General features: G+C 43.3%; 2 protein-coding genes across 6 annotated transcripts in view; one reads left to right on the top strand and one right to left on the bottom strand.

Moving 5' to 3' along the window:
• Positions 1 to 1,412: 1,412 nt before the first annotated feature.
• On the top strand, positions 1,413 to 9,755 carry cct7 (chaperonin containing TCP1, subunit 7 (eta)). Of its 2 annotated transcripts, none has more exons than XM_084042897.1 (12): positions 1,413 to 1,470; positions 2,593 to 2,676; positions 3,363 to 3,432; positions 3,947 to 4,053; positions 4,322 to 4,500; positions 5,018 to 5,189; positions 5,727 to 5,891; positions 6,595 to 6,783; positions 6,883 to 6,980; positions 7,134 to 7,266; positions 8,080 to 8,286; positions 8,823 to 9,755. In XM_084042897.1, the coding sequence occupies exons 1-12, from the start codon at positions 1,465 to 1,467 to the stop codon at positions 9,048 to 9,050; spliced, it is 1,638 nt and encodes a 545-aa protein (XP_083899023.1). In that variant the 5' UTR covers positions 1,413 to 1,464; the 3' UTR covers positions 9,051 to 9,755. The 2 variants fall into 2 exon arrangements, with proteins under 2 accessions (XP_083899023.1, XP_083899022.1); XM_084042896.1 differs by having other exon boundaries at positions 8,820 to 9,755.
• Positions 9,756 to 10,080: 325 nt separating this feature from the next.
• The window catches only part of hspa12b (heat shock protein 12B), a 31,254-nt gene continuing 22,946 nt past the window's right edge, over positions 10,081 to 18,388 (bottom strand). For all 4 annotated transcript variants that reach the window (XM_084043666.1, XM_084043669.1, XM_084043667.1 and 1 more), the window contains 5 exons: positions 15,451 to 15,555; positions 14,538 to 14,796; positions 13,706 to 13,809; positions 13,047 to 13,237; positions 10,081 to 12,533 (listed from right to left, as the gene is read on the bottom strand). In XM_084043666.1, the coding sequence (XP_083899792.1) occupies positions 12,051 to 12,533; positions 13,047 to 13,237; positions 13,706 to 13,809; positions 14,538 to 14,796; positions 15,451 to 15,555 (1,142 nt within the window). In that variant the 3' untranslated portion in view covers positions 10,081 to 12,050. The remainder of the gene's footprint in view (positions 12,534 to 13,046; positions 13,238 to 13,705; positions 13,810 to 14,537; positions 14,797 to 15,450; positions 15,556 to 18,388) is intronic.

The following is an 18,388-nucleotide window of genomic DNA, read 5'->3' as shown; positions in this document are numbered from 1 at the left end:
AACTGAAACAAAAATGCATTTTCTGTTTTATAAAGAACTGGAGAGACAAGGAGGAGACTCCTTTTACTGAACAAACACTCTATAGCAATAATATAGAGCTATTTAACACTTATTGTAACCAAAGCAAATCACTTACCCTACCTTTAAGTACAGACAGTAATTGAGTACATGTACTTAGTAACTTTCCACCACTGCGTACAAGCAGCTCCACTCGTACGGGATGCTACAGGACTTATATCGGGTGCACTACAATTCACAAGCCAATCAAATGCCCCTATTCACCGGTGCTGTGGAAAGAGTACAGAATGTACATTCAAGAACACTACTTAGCTCTAGTGTAATATGATGTTAAAAATGTCTAAGATAAATACATTAAATAAATAGAAGCTCACAGCGTGGAAACGTTCAAACAATGAAGTGGGCTACAATAAGCTAATGGCACTATAAAAAAGTACAATATTATCTAAAGTTGTATTGGAAATCTGGGCACCAGGGACATGTGGGCACCTGGACGAATGGGCACTTAGGGGTGGATATAACTGGGCACCTGGACGAGTGGGCACCTGGAGAGGTGTGCACCAAAACCATCTGGGCAGTGGGCACTATAGGGACATGTGGGCACCTGGACGAGTGGGCACTTAGGGGTGGAGATAACTGGGCACCTGGACGAGCCCAGATGGTTTTGGCCCACCTGTCCTGGGGGTAAATGATGAACAAGCAAAAGTGCACTTTGGACACCAGTGGTGGTGTAGCCTACATTTACTTGAATAGGTTACTACTCATTTGATTGTACTTGAAATTAAATCTTTGTAAGAATTATAATTATACATTTAAATAAAAAATAAAATAAAAGGACTGAATATTCTTGATTCATTATTTAAATATAGAATATTCAATTGCAATTGTCAATTCAATCGTTATATTTAACAATTTAGCATTACCTTTCTCAAACCGTCAACAGTACTTTATCTTATTTTATTTATTTTTCTATTGTTCTTTTTGTGTTTCGATGCAAGGTTATGTATTAACATTAAACGATAATTCGATATCAGCTCCGTCCCCAAAAACGAAGTAATTGAGTACTGTATGCCTACTTAAGTTTTTTTTTTTTTGTATCTGTACCATAGAAATCTGTACTTTACTTGAGTTTTTGTATTTTTGGATATGCTACTTATGACTGTCACTCCACTACATTTCAAAGACAAAATGTACTTTTGACTCGACTACATTTCCAGGAGGGGAAAAAGTACATCATGAATTAAACACTTAAAGCCTATTTTCAAATATAGTGAAATAAATGAGCAGATCTACACGCTCACAACATATCGCGATGCGTTGTGATCTTGTAGATCGGCTATTTTCAGGCTGCTTTGCGTTCTTGAACGTACCTCTCCAGTGCGGACCATTTCGCAGTGCATTGTGGGATTGGATGCCGGTAGAAAGCTTCTCGAAGGAACTGCAAAGATGATGGTGAGTAATGTAGCATTCATGCTTCATAATAATCCATCTCCATCCTCCTCGGTATTAACATCTATCTGTATCTATGTTATACGCAAACGTCATCACGTCCGTAGACATTCGTAGGAAATCAAAATTTGTATTTAAAACGACAATTAAAGTAATGTATTGTTCCCTTAATGCTATTGAGCCTGTTAGCATCCCCCAGCTATGGGCGTATACAAGGATGCTACTGCTAGCAGCATCCAGCCACCAGCATGAGCATGCATTTACACTACAGCTTAACCAACCAGGGCCATTTGGTTGAACACTTATAATAAAATGCCTCATTTTTTATGGTTCCCTCAAGAGTAGAAACGTATTGTATACAGTCTTAACCCACATTAGCATCCCAGTGAAAATGTCAGGAAACCGGCTTTGTCTTGCGAGCTGTCAACCATAGCAACTCATAATAGCAAACAATAGATAGATGATGCATCATTATGATACTACATGCTGCCTTGGCTTCGACATTATGTCCACTCCTGTCTCCTGTCACCTGGTGTTGGTGATCTAGCTAAAATTGAGCTATTAGCATATTTTTGCACTTCGTTGGTGTGGATTATGCCTCGGTGATGATGCACAACAAACAATGGCCATCCATCGACTACAGTCAGGATGCGGAAGGGCTAGTAACATCAGTGGATGATGTCACTAGGATTAGGATGGAGAAGCATTAGTAATTTAACGGTATGGTAACTGAGCTGATCAGCTGACAATGACATGCATGTATTGGTTTGATTGACGACTGTCTAGTATTTGAATGACATGGCAATGAAAACTGCTTCTCACAACACAAGCATCATACCCCAAACTAGAGTGACCATCCTGCTTTTGGCAGTTGAACTCATTTGGAGTGTCACAGCTAAAATTCCTGTCTGTGTAACCGTTATGATTATGAGCTTTACCAACCATAACTACAGTATGAGTCAATAACTCATCATTTTCGTTTGGTGTTTTTACTTGATTTAAACTTGTTTGAGCTAGAATCAAAACCACGTTTCATGCCTTGAATTGTGAAAAAGCTGTCAGTTTCTCAATTATTTTCCTTGGATCTTCTTCCTTGTTCTTACCCATCGCCTGTCTCTCCTGCAGCCCACACCAGTTATCCTGTTGAAGGAGGGGACTGATACGTCTCAGGGCATTCCCCAGCTCATCAGCAACATCAATGCCTGCCAGGTCAGACAAATGCTACCATTTGTGTGTTTGTGGTGTTCTTTGGGTCACCTTGACACAGTGTGTGTATAACTAGCAACATGAAAATTGGGCTGCAACCATCGATCAGAATCAGAATCAGTTTTATTGTCACATCACAGGTTTACAAGGTAAAAAAGTGGGTGAAATTCGTTTTTTACATCATTCCCATCGCAACGTTAATTTCCATAGAAAGAAGAGGGGGGGAGGGAGAAGAAAAAGGGGGGTAAGTGGGAAGGAGATCAGACAAGAGAACAGCAGAAAGGCCAAACTAGTTATCTACATATTTACAAGAGTACCTGAGATAAGAAACAAGCTAAGGTGCCTGAGCATAGCAGCAATGTATCGATTATCTTGTTAGAGATTATTCTATCGATTAGGCTACTTCTTTTTATTAATCAAATTATTGTGAAGCATGTTTTGATTTTATACTTCATCTTACAACATTGTTGTGCAAAAATAACAGATTTATAAGCTCACAACACTGAGCTTTTAGAGGTTATTTTCACTTTTTAATCTTTTGGGGAAAATCAATTTAGCTATAAAAAAAAATAATTGTAGCAATTTTTTTATTTTTTATGAACGATTACTTTGATTAAGTGTTGCACCCCTACATGAAAATGGACTAAATGTCGTCTATTTATTGTACTTAATTAAATATTGAATTCCAGGTGATTGCTGAGGCTGTCAGGACCACCCTGGGGCCCAGAGGGATGGACAAGCTCATGGTTGATACCAGGGGTGAGGCTTATACAGTACATCCAAGTGACAATATAATACCTGCCCATAAAGTGCACACAAATATTGTCCACTTCACAGAAACATGCACTAGCGTGGAGACATTTTCCAAATAGTAATAATAGCTAGTGCTTTACATTTTCCATTCTACAATGTAAGCCAGCCGTTTGGGCCACTTCTAGAAGTTGCCATGTTTGAAAAGACTTATGGGATTTTCGGCTAGGGGGTTTTATTAACCTGGATACGCATTGCCAATAAATGCTTATAGGAAGATTTCCCAAACAGAACACTAGCAATTAAACTAAAGAGTGGATTTATTAGTGGTCAGTAGGATAGACATCCTGAAATGTCCCAGTAAATCAAACCAGGGTACAGACAGAAATTCATATGGTCAAACAGTTGAAATAAATGGAAGAGGCATAGTAATACAAATCATTAAAAAAAAAGTTTTGTTATGAGTGTAGAGGAATTTTAATGGATGTTGTGGTGCAGTATAATTAACAAGTTCTATGTGTAGGTAAGGCCACCATCTCCAATGATGGCGCCACCATCCTGAAGCTGTTGGATGTGGTCCATCCTGCTGCCAAGACCCTGGTGGACATCGCTCGCTCCCAAGATGCTGAGGTGTGTGTTTGTGTGTATTTTGACCCCGTTTAGACCTGACATCTTGTATCTGGATATATCCGGTATATCCGATATAATCCTTGCAGTCATGACTCATAACTGGCATTAACATGCGTGTCTGTTAGTTGACCACCTCTGATCTGATTTCACTTCCACGCTCAGGGCCATTACTCACTGTCATTCTCCTGCCGTGCGTCCATCTGAAGGGTGGGGGTTGCAGTCCTCCATATATAACCTCTATCTGCCTTCCCCTCTCTTCCATTTCCAGGTGGGAGATGGCACCACCTCTGTCACCCTCCTGGCTGCCGAGTTCCTGAAGCAGTTGAAGCCGTACGTGGAGGATGGCCTTCATCCTCAGACCATCATCAGAGCGTTCCGTACCGCCACCAACCTGGCCGTCAGCAAGATCAGGGAGATTGCCGTTACCATCAAGAACAATGACAAAGAGTGAGTGTCTGTCTGCTGTTCTCCACCCACTCCGCCATAACTACTTTACGTCTCCGCAGAAAGCCACTGTATAACCCTTAATTTATAAAAAAGAAAAACTGAAGTTATACTTGGACAGTGAAAATAACCGATTTACAACATCGGCGCACATCTAAGTATAAATCACTTTTTATACTGCCAAGCCTTTGGCACAACAGAACCTATTTAAATTATTTTTCCAATCAATTTCCATTCAGTTTTATTAAGTTGTCTCAAGACACTTGACATATAGAACAGTGACTCAACGTCACTGTCAATGTTTTCCCCCCTGATCAAACTCTCCTTTAATGGAAAGAAACCTATAGCAGAACCAGGCTTTAGGCTGGGTGGCCATCTGCCATGACCATGTTGGAGGAACAGAGAGAGAATGAGAGAAAGAGATTCATTGAGGGAGGGAGGAGGGACACACAAATATGAACAACAATAGTAACTATGGTATAGTCTGACAACAATAATAAATGTCTCTCCGTCTGTTCAGAGAGCAGAGACAGCTGCTGATTAAATGCGCTTCCACCGCCATGAACTCAAAGCTGATCGCCGGTCATAAAGAGGTCTTCTCCAAGATGGTGGTCGACGCCGTCATGTCGCTGGACGAGCTGCTGCCCCTGAAGATGATCGGAATCAAGAAGGTCCAAGGTGGAGCCCTGGAGGTCAGTCTCAACAGTACAGGATTTCAGAATCATATTTAAAGCAGCAATCCATAACTTTCGTGTTCTATCCGGTAATTAAAATTGAGTCTCCTGCATGAGACCAAATTTCGAACTCTTGGTCAAGACGTTATGCCCGCCTGCCCTCTCAATGGGAAGAGTAGAGAGACCACATCCAACCACTGCAGATGTGTTGGTTATATTGCATTAACATACACTATCATACAGATTGGTTAAAATTAAATGATTCATTAAAATAGGTTATGAATTGCTGCTTTAACATTAAACAGTCCCATATATGAAGTCATATAATATGACAAGATTTAGATAACGTTAAAAGTTTATACAATAAGATACCAGGGTTCGGGTTGTGGCTCTTTCGGAGCGGGAACTTTGGGAGGTGGGAGGGGTAACATACAGTCACTGTTTTTGTATGCCTTTTGTTATTTGTTATGTGAAAATATAAAATAAATAAACCTTGAACAAAAAAAAGAAAAGTTTAGTACAGTTTTCCTCACATTGTCATTCTTTGTCCTACAGGAGTCCCAGCTGGTGGACGGGGTGGCATTCAAGAAGACCTTCTCCTACGCCGGCTTTGAGATGCAGCCCAAGCGCTACGAGAACCTAAAGATTGCTCTGCTCAACGTGGAGCTGGAGCTCAAGGCCGAGAAGGACAACGCAGAGGTCCGCGTCAAGTCAGTCGAGGTGAGACCTCAAGTGCATGGGGACACGCATGCACGCTAGCTACACCTCTGTACAACAGGTTTACAGACCTACACAGGTTTACACGCCTAGACTGTTGATTATGGTGGGTCAAATGTTTGCTACAGATGCCTCACACAGACACACAGGTTTACACACCTGGCACCACACATCTAGATTTGAAAATATAGTGAACTGCGATGTGAGTTACAGATATTTCTGGGACTTTTCTGCCTTTACAGTAGATTGTATAATATGTGGTATGCGCCTGAACCACTAGGCCATCAGTACACCAACCAATCCATACATTTTTTAATGCATTTAAATACATCATTGAAGTGTAAAATTGAGCCATGGGTGTTTTTGGGGAGAGCCGTTTCTGTGGTGCTTTGATCCATCAGGAGAGCCTGATAGATGGGGAGATTGGTTGCCCAATGTTGTATTGTATTATATAATTGTGTTGTATTTGCTTTATATATTAACCCTTGTGAAGGGGTGAGGAGAAAAGCGAAAGATGCAACAGCTGAAATAACATTTTTGATTACTTTAAATGATTATGCCATGATGCTAGTTTCACAAACCATCGCATTACGACACGCTGTGAGCTTGTAGATCGTCTATTTTCGCTGTTTTGTATATGTCTTAAGTGGTTAGAATGTCCCATCCTGAATTTGTTCCTTTGTTCCTGTCCAACCCTTGTGTCCAGGACTATCAGGCCATCGTAGATGCAGAGTGGACCATCCTGTACGACAAACTGGAGAAGATCTACAAGTCTGGGGCCAAAGTAGTTTTGTCTAAGCTGCCCATCGGTGACGTGGCCACACAGTATTTCGCCGACAGGGATCTATTCTGTGCTGGCAGGGTACAGGAGGAGGACCTCAAGAGGACCATGATGGTAGGACATTAACACAAGATAGACATTCTTCTTGCTTTTTCAGCTACACAGCTTAATGTTCACGTGATTGAAGTGCATTGTGTGTAATGTCTCCTCCAGGCCTGCGGAGGCTCCATTCAGACGTCAGTAGGTGCCATGTCAGACGACGTGCTGGGACGGTGTGAACTCTTTGAGGAAATCCAGGTTGGAGGAGAGAGGTAGGTGGTGTAACTTGACTACCCTGTGTGTGTGTGTGTGTGTGTGTGTGTGTGTGTGTGTGTGTGTGTGTGTGTGTGCGCTGTTCATCCCCCTGTGTCTTCTCCCAAGTGAAATTTAATTTAAATGTGTGTGTCATGGTTCTCTCTCCTTAGGTACAACTTCTTTAAGGGCTGTCCTAAGGCCAAGACGTGCACCATTATCCTGAGGGGCGGAGCAGAACAGTTCATGGAGGAGACGGAGCGCTCACTGCACGATGCCATCATGATCGTACGCAGAGCCATCAAGGTTGGTTGACACCTTATCACAACATGCTCCGTGTGTGAGAATATTTATTTTATGATGCCATTATGAAGAGTGACTAAAGACAGCCATATCTAACCAGCAAACAAATATTGCATCCCTTGGTAAAAAGCACAGTTTACATGCATGTTGCAAGTGACTTTAAGGCCAGAGGTCCCACCAAGTGTTCTATCCCAGCTTACTTACTTAGGCCTTTAAATTCCCTGAGGAACATAGGCCATTGAAACTCCTCCATCCCCTTCGGTCTTGTGCCCTCCGCTCCAGTTGTTGCCATGACAGCCCTTGCGCCTTCATCTCTTGCTATGTGGTTCTTCTCCAAGTGGCTCTAGGCCTTCCTCTCTTCCATCTGCCTTGCGGGTTCCATGTTAGCGCCTGTTTTGTAATTGATTTATTATTTAGGGTTGGGTATCCCAGCTGCTCCTCCAAATAAAGTTGTAGATGTTTCAACTCTAAAACACTTCTCCAAATGTCTAAAGTTGAGCCTGTTTCAACTGTGATCAGTTAAAAACACCAGACACCAACAGGCAGCACAGAATAGACCCTCAGCCTCTCCAGCATTGAAAACAATTCAAAACATTTGCACTCAGGAAAAAAACATCTGGGTGGACACAGCCGCTGAAAGCAGACATAACCACTTAAACCCTATATACTTGCCCCGGGTCCCCCAGGGGTCAGTACTTGGCCACCTCCTTTTTCCCTCCACACAAAATCGAAATGTTATCTTAATTACATTTTTCTTTTGCTTTTATTGCCTGAACCTTGAACGTGAACTGACCTTGCCCCGCCATGTGTTTGCAGAATGACTCCATCGTGGCAGGTGGAGGCGCCATAGAGATGGAGCTGTCCAAATACCTGAGGGATTACTCCAGGACCATCCCCGGCAAAACACAGCTGCTGATAGGAGCATACGCCAAGGCCCTGGAGATCATCCCCAGGCAGCTGTGTGACAACGCCGGCTTCGACGCAACCAACATACTCAACAAGCTCCGCGCCAAGCACGCTCAAGTGAGAACGGAACGATTTTTCTTGAGAAACAAACATTTATCAGGACAACTCGCAGTTTAACAGTTTAATTCCCTTACGATGTTGGTATTTAATTCTCCTACTTGGACAAAACATACAGCCATTAAACCTAATATACTGTACTTTGACCGGAGTCCCACAGGGCTCTACACTAAATATATGGCAAGCTCACGACAGGTCGCCACCCGTTGTGAGCTTCTCGAGTTGCTATTTTCACTGTATGTTTGCCCCAGTATAGGTATGCTAGGGTTCATATGGTTAATGCACAAGATTCTATCTTGTGCATTAACATTCTATCGAGTGTTGGCGTGAACAGTGAGCCCAAAGGTGTGTTTAACCACTGCCGTCCTTATTTCTGACATGTCATTAGGCGAACATTTCCCAACATTTTCCTAAATGGAACAAAATAGCTGATCTTGTAGATGGGCTATTTTTGCGCAACACTGTCGTATTAAGAAATATAAAATAGGGTTCAGTGGTTAATGTCTACCATCTCTCTCTCTCTCTGTATCCAGCAGGGTGGTATGTGGTACGGAGTAGACATCAACAATGAGGACATCGCCGACAACTATGCCGCATGTGTCTGGGAGCCGTCCATCGTCCGCATCAACGCCCTGACCGCGGCGTCCGAGGCAGCCTGCCTCATCCTCTCCGTGGACGAGACCATCAAGAACCCCCGAAGCTCCATGGACGGGCCCCCTGGAGGCGGCCGGGGCAGAGGCCGCGGGAGACCCCATGCGCACTAAAGGACCTCAATGTTTTAACTGGCATTAGCAACCCAGTGCAGGTAGACGTAGATGCACAAAGAGTCATCTTATACCTGCACTGGGGTTTTAATGGCAGGTGAATTACTTGACAGATCCGGTCACTGGGGTGAACAACACATTTGGGACGGGAGGCGTAGGGAACACACTCGTACAAACAAGACGAGGAAGCTGGGCCATTAACAGTTTGAAGAAAGCTTTGATGGACTTTGTTAGAAACTTTATGTACTTATTGTCCCTTTTTGTTACTGACTTGGGCAGTCACTTATCATTTCAGCATATTGGCCCTCTGTAATGTGCAAATATGTCTGTCACTGGTTTTGTAACTCTGTTTGAAGCCTTACGAATTGGATGTAGCATCCTATGGAAATGTAATCAGAAGAACCATTGCAAGTTCCCTCCACTGTATTTTAGAATCCTTGAAACCAGATAAAAACGCAGACACACACTCCCATCCCCTATCATCACCCCAGCTATCATACTGTTCTTTGAAGTCCAAGTAGTGGCATCGCGGAGAGGCGTGAGTCATTTTATAACTTGTGGTAAAAGCTGAAGCACTGATTGGTTTTTGAGCAGTTCTGAACGTTGTTATTGGTCAGGTTGTTTAGCAGTTGTGACCGTTACTGGTCATTCTGTGTGGAACTATTTATTGGACTGTACTCATCAATAAATCCACAGCAGAAACGATGACGTCTACTGTTTTTGATGGTGCTCTGAACATGCATTTAAAAATGGAAAGTGAAGATGAACACGCAACTGGGTATGGGTACCAAGCTCAAATAAACTGATGTAGTAATAATCAACATGTGTTTCACAGCATAGCATTGCAATGTTCACAGTGATGATGACAGTATTGCGAGCCATCTGGTAATACAATACTGGGATTTGCTATTTAGTGTCCCAGAACAAAACTACAGGGAAAACGATTGGTTCACCAGGCCAGGTCAAGCTGGCTTAAATTCAGTACACAATTCTTTGCACTATGCAGCCTTCCCACAATTGTAGAATGTAATGTGTAATATAAGCACGGTTTATTACAGTATAGACAATACAACAAGATTATAGGCACAAGTTGGATAGTGGTACAGTACATAGGTGAAGGACACAGAAGTTTCACTTCAGTTCCTTCTTTCTCAGCATTTAAAATACAGCCTCTTATAACAAGAACTATGCTGCCTCCCAATACCTTATCAATGGTTAACTTAATGCCACTTCAAACTGTCAGGATGAGGTTTGTCATATACTGTAGGACAATATAAGTGCCACAAAGCGTTGACACCATATGTGGAAGTCGACAGTGGTGGAAGAAGTACTCATATTTTTTACTTAAGTAAAGTATCAATACTATCCTGCAGAAATACTCTTGTTAAAGTAAAAGGCAGGTAATCAAAATTTACTTAAGGAAAAGTACAAAAGTCTCGGCATAAAAATGTACTTAAAGTACCAAAAGGAGAAAGTAGTCATTATGTAGACTGTCCCATTTCCCAAGTTTTGAAATGTATACAAATCTTTTGAAAATAGCAGCTCATGTGTTGCATTGCGACACATTGTGGGCTTGTAGATCGGCTATTGTCTTTTATTCTTTTATATAGGGCTGAAGTGGTTGATGTATGTTTTCAAATCAAAATCTACAATGTAACTAGTAACTAAAGTTATCAAATCATTGTAGTGGTGGAATAAAAGTACAATATTTGCCTCTTAGATGTAGTGGAGTAGAAGTTAAAGTATTGAAAATTGGAAATACTCAAGTAAAGTAAAAAATACCTCAAAATATTACAGTTAAGTACAGTACTTGAGTACATGTATTTACTTTCCACCACTGAAAGTCAAGCTAAAATGTCTCTCTAATTGACAACTTTGTCTAACTTAATGTGAGTTGTCCTAATGTGAGTAAACCCCATCCAACTGGTACTCTACCTTAACCACACCGGAAGGTAATGATGTGCAGTATAAGAGACTAATAAGGCATGTAATAAGACTAGTGCATACATTCATTTTATATGATTCCATGTTAGCTCGAGATTTATGTCTTGTAGCTTTGTCAGCTGGCAGTAAAGTCCTCTTTGGCCACTAGGGTACAGCAAAATCCATAAATGTCAGCGCTGAGGAACGATCGCTGTAATCCAGGTAGCATCAGAAATCAATCACAAAGTTACATTCAGGGATGGTGGATGATAACTCGTAATACCTGTCATCAACCAAGGGTAAAGGCTGTGTTTAAGCACGAGTGAATTTTACCCCAATGTAGTATAAATAGCTGTAAACTATGTATATTAGATCAGGCAGGATGTCAGAGACTTTCCAAAGCCCAGATCTCCGCTAGTCACAGTGAAGTGATGGAAGACAGATGTTTGGATCCCTGTGTGTGTGTGTGTGTGTGTGTGTGTGTGTGTGTGTGTGTGTGTGTGTGTGTGTGTGTGTGTGTGTGTGTGTGTGTGTGTGTGTGTGTGTGTGTGTGTGTGTGTGTGTGTGTGTGTGTGTGTGTGTGTGTGTTGAAGTCTGTCCCTAATGTGTATCAGGCTTGACAAAGTTCCTCTTAGAAAAGTCCCTGGAACAGCATTTCACTGTGAGGCAAACAATGTTTTGTTTGTTTAGACTAACAGGCCTACAAAATTTGTCTCAGGTTGGACTGGACTGGTACCTCCTCTGTGCTGGTTGCACATTCTCAGTCACGTGGGAAAGCTACAGTTCCTTCAGCCTGTTCAGCACTGACAATTCACACTATTCACAAGTTTAGATTCTACCTCTAGAGATATGGAATCATATTCAGAATTCTTAAATGTGAACTGTATCACTTTGGAGAGGATTCTTGCTGGAAACAAAGTATCCAATTCACCAACCAGTCAAACACCCTGATCCCAATGTACCCTTTCCAGTACGTTTGATCTTGTTTTTATCAAATGATGAAATCAGATACGGTATAAAGTTTCTTTCTCCCCCTTAAATGTCTGTGTGCACTTCCTCCTCCCGTGACTCTCCCCCTCAGTTGGCCAGGAAGTCTATTGAGGCCCGAACCGAGCGGCTGGACATCACGTCCACGGCCGTGACTTTGATCTCCGTGTCGCCGAACTGCATGGTGGCTCGGATCTCCCTCCTCTCTCCTCCTCCTGATCCCGTTCCTCCTCCTGCTGCTCCTCCTCCGGGGACCGGCAGCGGCTCGGGCAGGTCCAGTGTTATCGTCCCGCACTTCCTGACCCCGGGGTCGGAGATGTACACCACTTCGTCCGTGGTGCTGCAATAGATGTTGATGATGATCTTCCGCTGGCCCACGCGGGCCGGCGTGTAGCTTCGCCTCACCACCTCGCCGAGGGCCACCGATTGGTCGACGGAGACGAAGCGGTCCAGGATGTCGGTGCACCACTCGCGGCCGTCCTTGACGAGGAGTTTGTCCCGGGGGTGACGGCCCTCCACGAAGCGGTTCAGCACGCCCACGCCGTAGATGAGAGGGCAGCGACGCACGCGCACCTGAGGATGATGGACGCAGAGGATGTGATGGAAGAAGTACTCACATTTCTTTACTTTAAGTAAAAGTATCAATACCCTATTGTAGAAATAGTACAAGTTCGGCATTCAAAATTTTACTTGAGCTTGTAGATCGTCTATTTTCAAATTAACAAAGTATATAGGTCTGAAGTGATTTTGTAATAATAATCAAAATTAAAAAAGTAACTAAAGTTTTCTAATAATTATAGTGGAGCAAAAGTACAATATGTGCCTTTTGATATATGAGTAGAAGTAAAATTATTGAAAATTGGAAGTACTCCAGTAAAGTGTCATTTTAGATCTGCGTTGGCTTGTATCAGATGTACAAGCTCACAGCACGTCACCTCGTGCCGCGCTGCGAGCTTGTACATCTGCTATTTTTGAACGATTTTGAAAAATCTTGAAAGTGTGAGAACTACTGATTTAGGAGGCATTTGTAGAATCGGCCTCAGCTTGTTGGGTTGTTTAAGGAAGGACACAAACAGGCGTCCTCACCACGGTGGGGTCCAACCCAAACAGCACGGCTCCCTTCAGGATGGTCAAACCCACGTCCTGAGGGATGATGATGCGGCACTTCCGCCCCAGTGCATTCTGGACCGCCCTCTGCAACATGGGCGACTCCGCGAAACCCCCGACCAGGAAGAGGAAACGCACGCCCTGCACCTCCGGCTTGGCCATCAGCTCCTCTGTGGACAGGAGAGGAGAGGAGAGGAGAGGAGAGGAGAGGAGAGGAGAGCAGCGCAGAGCAGAGCAGAGCAGAGCAGAGCAGAGCAGAGGAGAGGAGAGGAGAGGAGAGGAGAGGAGAGCAGCGCAGCGCAGCGCAGAGCAGAGCAGAGCAGAGCAGAGCAGAGCAGAGCAGAGCAGAGCAGAGGAGAGGAGAGGAGAGGAGAGGAGAGGAGAGGAGAGCAGCGCAGCGCAGCGCAGAGCAGAGCAGAGCAGAGCAGAGCAGAGCAGAGCAGAGCAGAGGAGAGGAGAGGAGAGGAGAGGAGAGGAGAGGAGAGCAGAGCAGAGCAGAGCAGAGCAGAGCAGAGCAGAGGAGAGGAGAGGAGAGGAGACTAAGTGTGCAGTCCTATTTATTTTTTTCGTTACGCGAGTGCCTGCTGCCATGTGACACCTGTTTTCTGGTTATTGTTTTGATTGTGCGTGCCTCTCACCGATGTGTTTGACGATGTTGCTGATGGTGGGCTGGAAGAGCTCGTTCATGGCCTCCTGAGTCAAGCGCAGCATCCCCTGGGACGACCACTTCACTATGTTCATACTGACAAACAATAAACATGGTTTCACCTGAAGTAAACTACATGAGCGTCCATGGTTACATGAGCATCCATGGTTGTTTGATTACAGCATGATTTTTGGATAAGTAGAGGTGGTTTCTAGTATGACACAGAGGTCGGTTCCTGTCGGGGCAATACTTTGTTGCACGCCGGTGTTGCCCACTGGAAATAGCAGATCTACAAGCTGGCCTCACAATGTGTCACACATTTTGGTACACGACACTGGCGTGCATCTAAAGTTTAAACCAGGCTTAAAAGAGTAGTTCACCCCAAAAAAAAATCTAACAATTACACACCCCATGAAGCCTTGAATGTTTTTTTTGTTTGTTTTTTTCGCATTCCTGAGCCAATAACTTGATGAACAGCATAGTCTCCGATAGGAGACTCAAATAGTCTACGGTACTCAAAGTCATGAGTCATTTTATGCCTGTGTTCTTAGTTTTGTTATTTCTTTCCAGACACTCACTCAAGCGCGAATACACACGTAGGAAAAAGGGGAGGCTATGTCATAATCTATTCTACATAGAGAAATGTCAAACATCACACACACCCCTGTCCTTACAGGCAAGCATGTACACACGTGTGCGCGCACACATAAACACACACACACACACACACACACACACACACACACACACACACACACACACACACACACACACACACACACACACACACACACACACACACACACACACACACACACACTGACTTGCTCCTCCTCAGCGCGGTCTCAACGCTCTGTCCTCGGTGCCTCTTGTAGTAGTCTATGAAGGAGAAGGGCAGGGAGATGTTGAGGGCGTTGGCCCGGCCCGGCGTGACTGTGCGCTTGCGGGCCTCGAAGGCGATGGTGAGGTCCACCCAGGCCGCCGGACGCCTCGCCTTGAAACTCCCAATGAAGTCCTCCCCGAAAATCTGACACAACATGGCCTCAAAGGCCAGGTCCACACCCACGGCACCGTATGGTCCACCTGAGACAGAGGGAGGTGGAGCAGAGAGACAGAGATAGAGAGAGAGAGACGTTCAAATGAAAACCTGCCACAGATTTGCACTGGGGCATAGATACATCCAGTGGTATAAATCTGCCGCACTGGTTTTCAACCTTTTTAATTTCAAGGACCCGCAGTTTGATATGCATTAAGCCACAAACCCCCATTTGATTCAATTTTTATCTGTGGGATCCATGGGTACAATTAGCCGAACAAACATTTGTACATTCTCAGAGTTACAGAGCTATAGAGGTCCATTTGGTTCCTAACAAGCAATCATTTAGCTGGGGACCTTCTGAAACCCAGTCCCGGGACCTCATGGTGAGACCCTCTGAGGCCGATGTTTGGGATGTTGGATTGAGCCCACCATTCTCAGAGAACATGTTCCTTATTATGTGATAAGACCATTGCAACATCCAAAGTGATGTCTAAATTTGCGACCATCCATTATCATTATTATGAGCTTTCACTTCCATCACTACGGTACAAAATGAGAGAGAGAGAGAAATAATTGGAATTTGAATCAGTGAAATGTCCACTGATTCATCTTAGTCTTAGTCCTTGCTTCATCCACTGCTTGATGTGTTTTTAGTTATAAGGAGGTGAGCTGTATAGTGGAACGTCTGCAGTAGCTACCTGAAGCCTTGTACAGTTCTTTGAGCGTCCCCTGTGGTTGTTCTATCTGATGGACTGTCAGGTCCACCGTCCCCCCACCGCAGTCTGCCACAACATACCTGTCTCCTGTAGGGGAGAGAGAGAGAGAGAGACACACACACACACACACACACACACACACACACACACACACACACACACACACACACACACACACACACACACACACACACACACACACACACACACACACACACACACACACACACACCACACACCAGGATTATGATCGTTTTTTTTTTTTTTTTATGAATCAAATGTAATTTTATCCCATCTGTATGGCAGAGTATGTTAATACAATATAACTTATACAATTGGGGTGGTTGTATTTTGTCTCCCTGCTCTTCTATTGAGACATATAGACGTGTGAAAGGTCACCAAGACACTGGATCTGACAAGAATTTTTATGGTAAAGATTCAACTTATCCCCCGTGTAGCGGACCCGCATGGGGAGGGTTTCCATGTGCACTTATTTTGAAGGGCTTCCCGTCCAAAGTCATGTCTCCAAGACTTTTATTTTGAGAGGTTTCCTGCTCACCAGGAACACACTCTGATTACTTGGAATTAAGTTCACCTGTGTTGCCGACACTCAGCATGAGGCTGCTGATAGCAGCAGCATTAGAATAAAACTCCCTCAGTGGTAGAGGAGTCAGAACGGCATCACTATGGGACCAGTACACAAAATGTTTGTTTGATAAGGACCATGACACGGACGGCCAAGGAAAGGACGGACAAACGGACGGTCAAGGAAAGGACGGACAAACATGAATGACATTGTGAGTTTCCTTGATGATTTGGAATGCTGATCTACAATGCAGTCTGTGACTATAATTTTAATGGTTTTGTGTTGTTTTCAGTTGGAACTGGACATGCCATGGTCAAGCAAACTTATAGCACCGAGCTGGAAAGGGAACAAGGTGACTGTCATTTTATTGTCTGTCAAAATTGTAGGCTACTGTTCACGGTTGATGGTTCTGATCTTATTGTTGGATTCTATTGTTTGAGGTTTTGTCTGCATTGCATTATACACTGTATATATTTGACCGTTTTTATATTGTAGGCTGTAGGTTTAATGCAAATGTCATGGTGCACTCTGTTTTATGATACTGTATTAATGTGTGATCATTGATTATGTATTGTATGCTTTTTCTCAGTTTCTACGTTGGGTTCCGAATAAAGATTAAGTAAAACTCATCAGTCGGCTTCACCCTTATTATCCAGCCGGGGTCTGCTACACCCCGAGCAAGCAGGTCGGCTCTATTAGCTCAATGGAATAATTTCAGCACTTGTGCAGGAAAAATTGTTAAATTCCGGGGTAGAAGAGAGAAAGTTACATAGCTGCTTTAACTAAAAGTAACAAAATAATGAAAACTAGAATTGCAAAAACATTTTAGTTAACTGAAATACATGTTTTAATGAGGCTTGGGGGGGGGGGGGGGCTAACGATTGAACAAACATTTAGAAACTAAATGTAACTTGTGTGCACAAGTTAAACAAATTAAAGGGGATGAAATTTATATTGTGAGCATGTAATAGTATTTTGTGGTCTTTTAGTATTTTTTATTTATCATTTAGTAAATCGTGTCTTCAATATAAATAGAAATGTGTGCTCAATGTCTAATCTGGGTCTCCATAGATTAAATTGTCCACCAGATGGGGCTGAAACAAATATGGGCTGACTGAGTTATACCCTGTGAATGCACATTAATCAGGCATACAGAGTAAGTGTCATTGAGCAAGACACTACAATGAACCCCTAACTGCTCCCAGTGAAGTTGATGTCTTACATGGTTGCCTGCACCGTCTGTGTGAATTGTTGATTATAATGCACGTTATACAGAACTTTGGATACAGTCACTATCGAAATGCAGAACACTACCTCACATAGACAAATTCCTTGTTCTATTCAACCCGTTCTATTCAGATTCTGAATAGAACGGGTTTTCAATTAGCCAGACCAGTTGGAGATGGCGATGAAGTAATGATGGATAATGGAAACGGAGGATAAAGTCAAGGAGAAGATGATAGATAGAGTTGAAAAAGAGAGAGGTAAAGGAAAGAAGAAAAAAAAAGTGGAGGTGAAAAATGTCTTTACATTGTTCTTCTACTTATTCTGAAGGCTGAGAAGAAGATTTAATCTAGAGAAAGATGAAAAGTGTTTAAGCTATTGTGTGGTCAGTTCCAGGGACATGCAACTCATCACAGAACATGATGGGGGGGGAGGGGCGCAATTCATTCCTATGAAAATATGCCTCTGACCCAACTCATAGAAACATTGTTCTGTTCAAAGGTGACGTGGTAAAGAAGTATAGAATAGTTGATATATTTTTTTAATTGTGCGGTTGGTTCCACCGTTCAATGTTTCCAAGTGCTGGAAGGTCATATCAGCAGCCAATTCCACGTAAGAAAATGTTTTTCTGTACCTGCCAGGAAATAGTGGTTGAAAATGTGATTAATGTCTGTATTTTGGTGGAATGTGTGTGTGTGTGTGTGTGTGTGTGTGTGTGTGTGTGTGTGTGTGTGTGTTTTCCTGGAGACCATCTCATTTCATTCAACCAGCAGTCAACTAAACATAAACAACCTCAGGCGTTTGTGATTGCTGCTCTCCCTCTGCACTAGTGCGTGTGTGTACGTGTGTGTGTGTGTGTGTTGGCGATATCTCTAAGCGATAAGAGTTGGACTTGGCTGAGTTCCTCAAGTTTGTGTTCAACGGATCTTGACCACACCCAGAGAGAGAGAGAGAGAGAGGGAGAGAGAAGAACAGAGCACATCTTATGTTTTAAGAAAAGGTCTCTTCTCAGTTTATTTACTGTGGAGAGGCAAATTCCCATGGGCCAGGCCCTTCCTGTGTGTGTGCGTGTGTGTGTGTGTGTGTGTGTGTGTGTGTGTGTGTGTGTGC

The sequence above is a fragment of the Gymnoscopelus microlampas genome (assembly GCF_963454915.1).
Source record: "Gymnoscopelus microlampas genome assembly, chromosome: 19".
In the NCBI taxonomy this organism is placed as follows: Eukaryota; Metazoa; Chordata; class Actinopteri; order Myctophiformes; family Myctophidae; genus Gymnoscopelus; species Gymnoscopelus microlampas.
The sequence above is the reverse complement of the archived record's forward strand: the minus strand, read 5'-3'. Positions and strand labels throughout refer to the sequence as shown.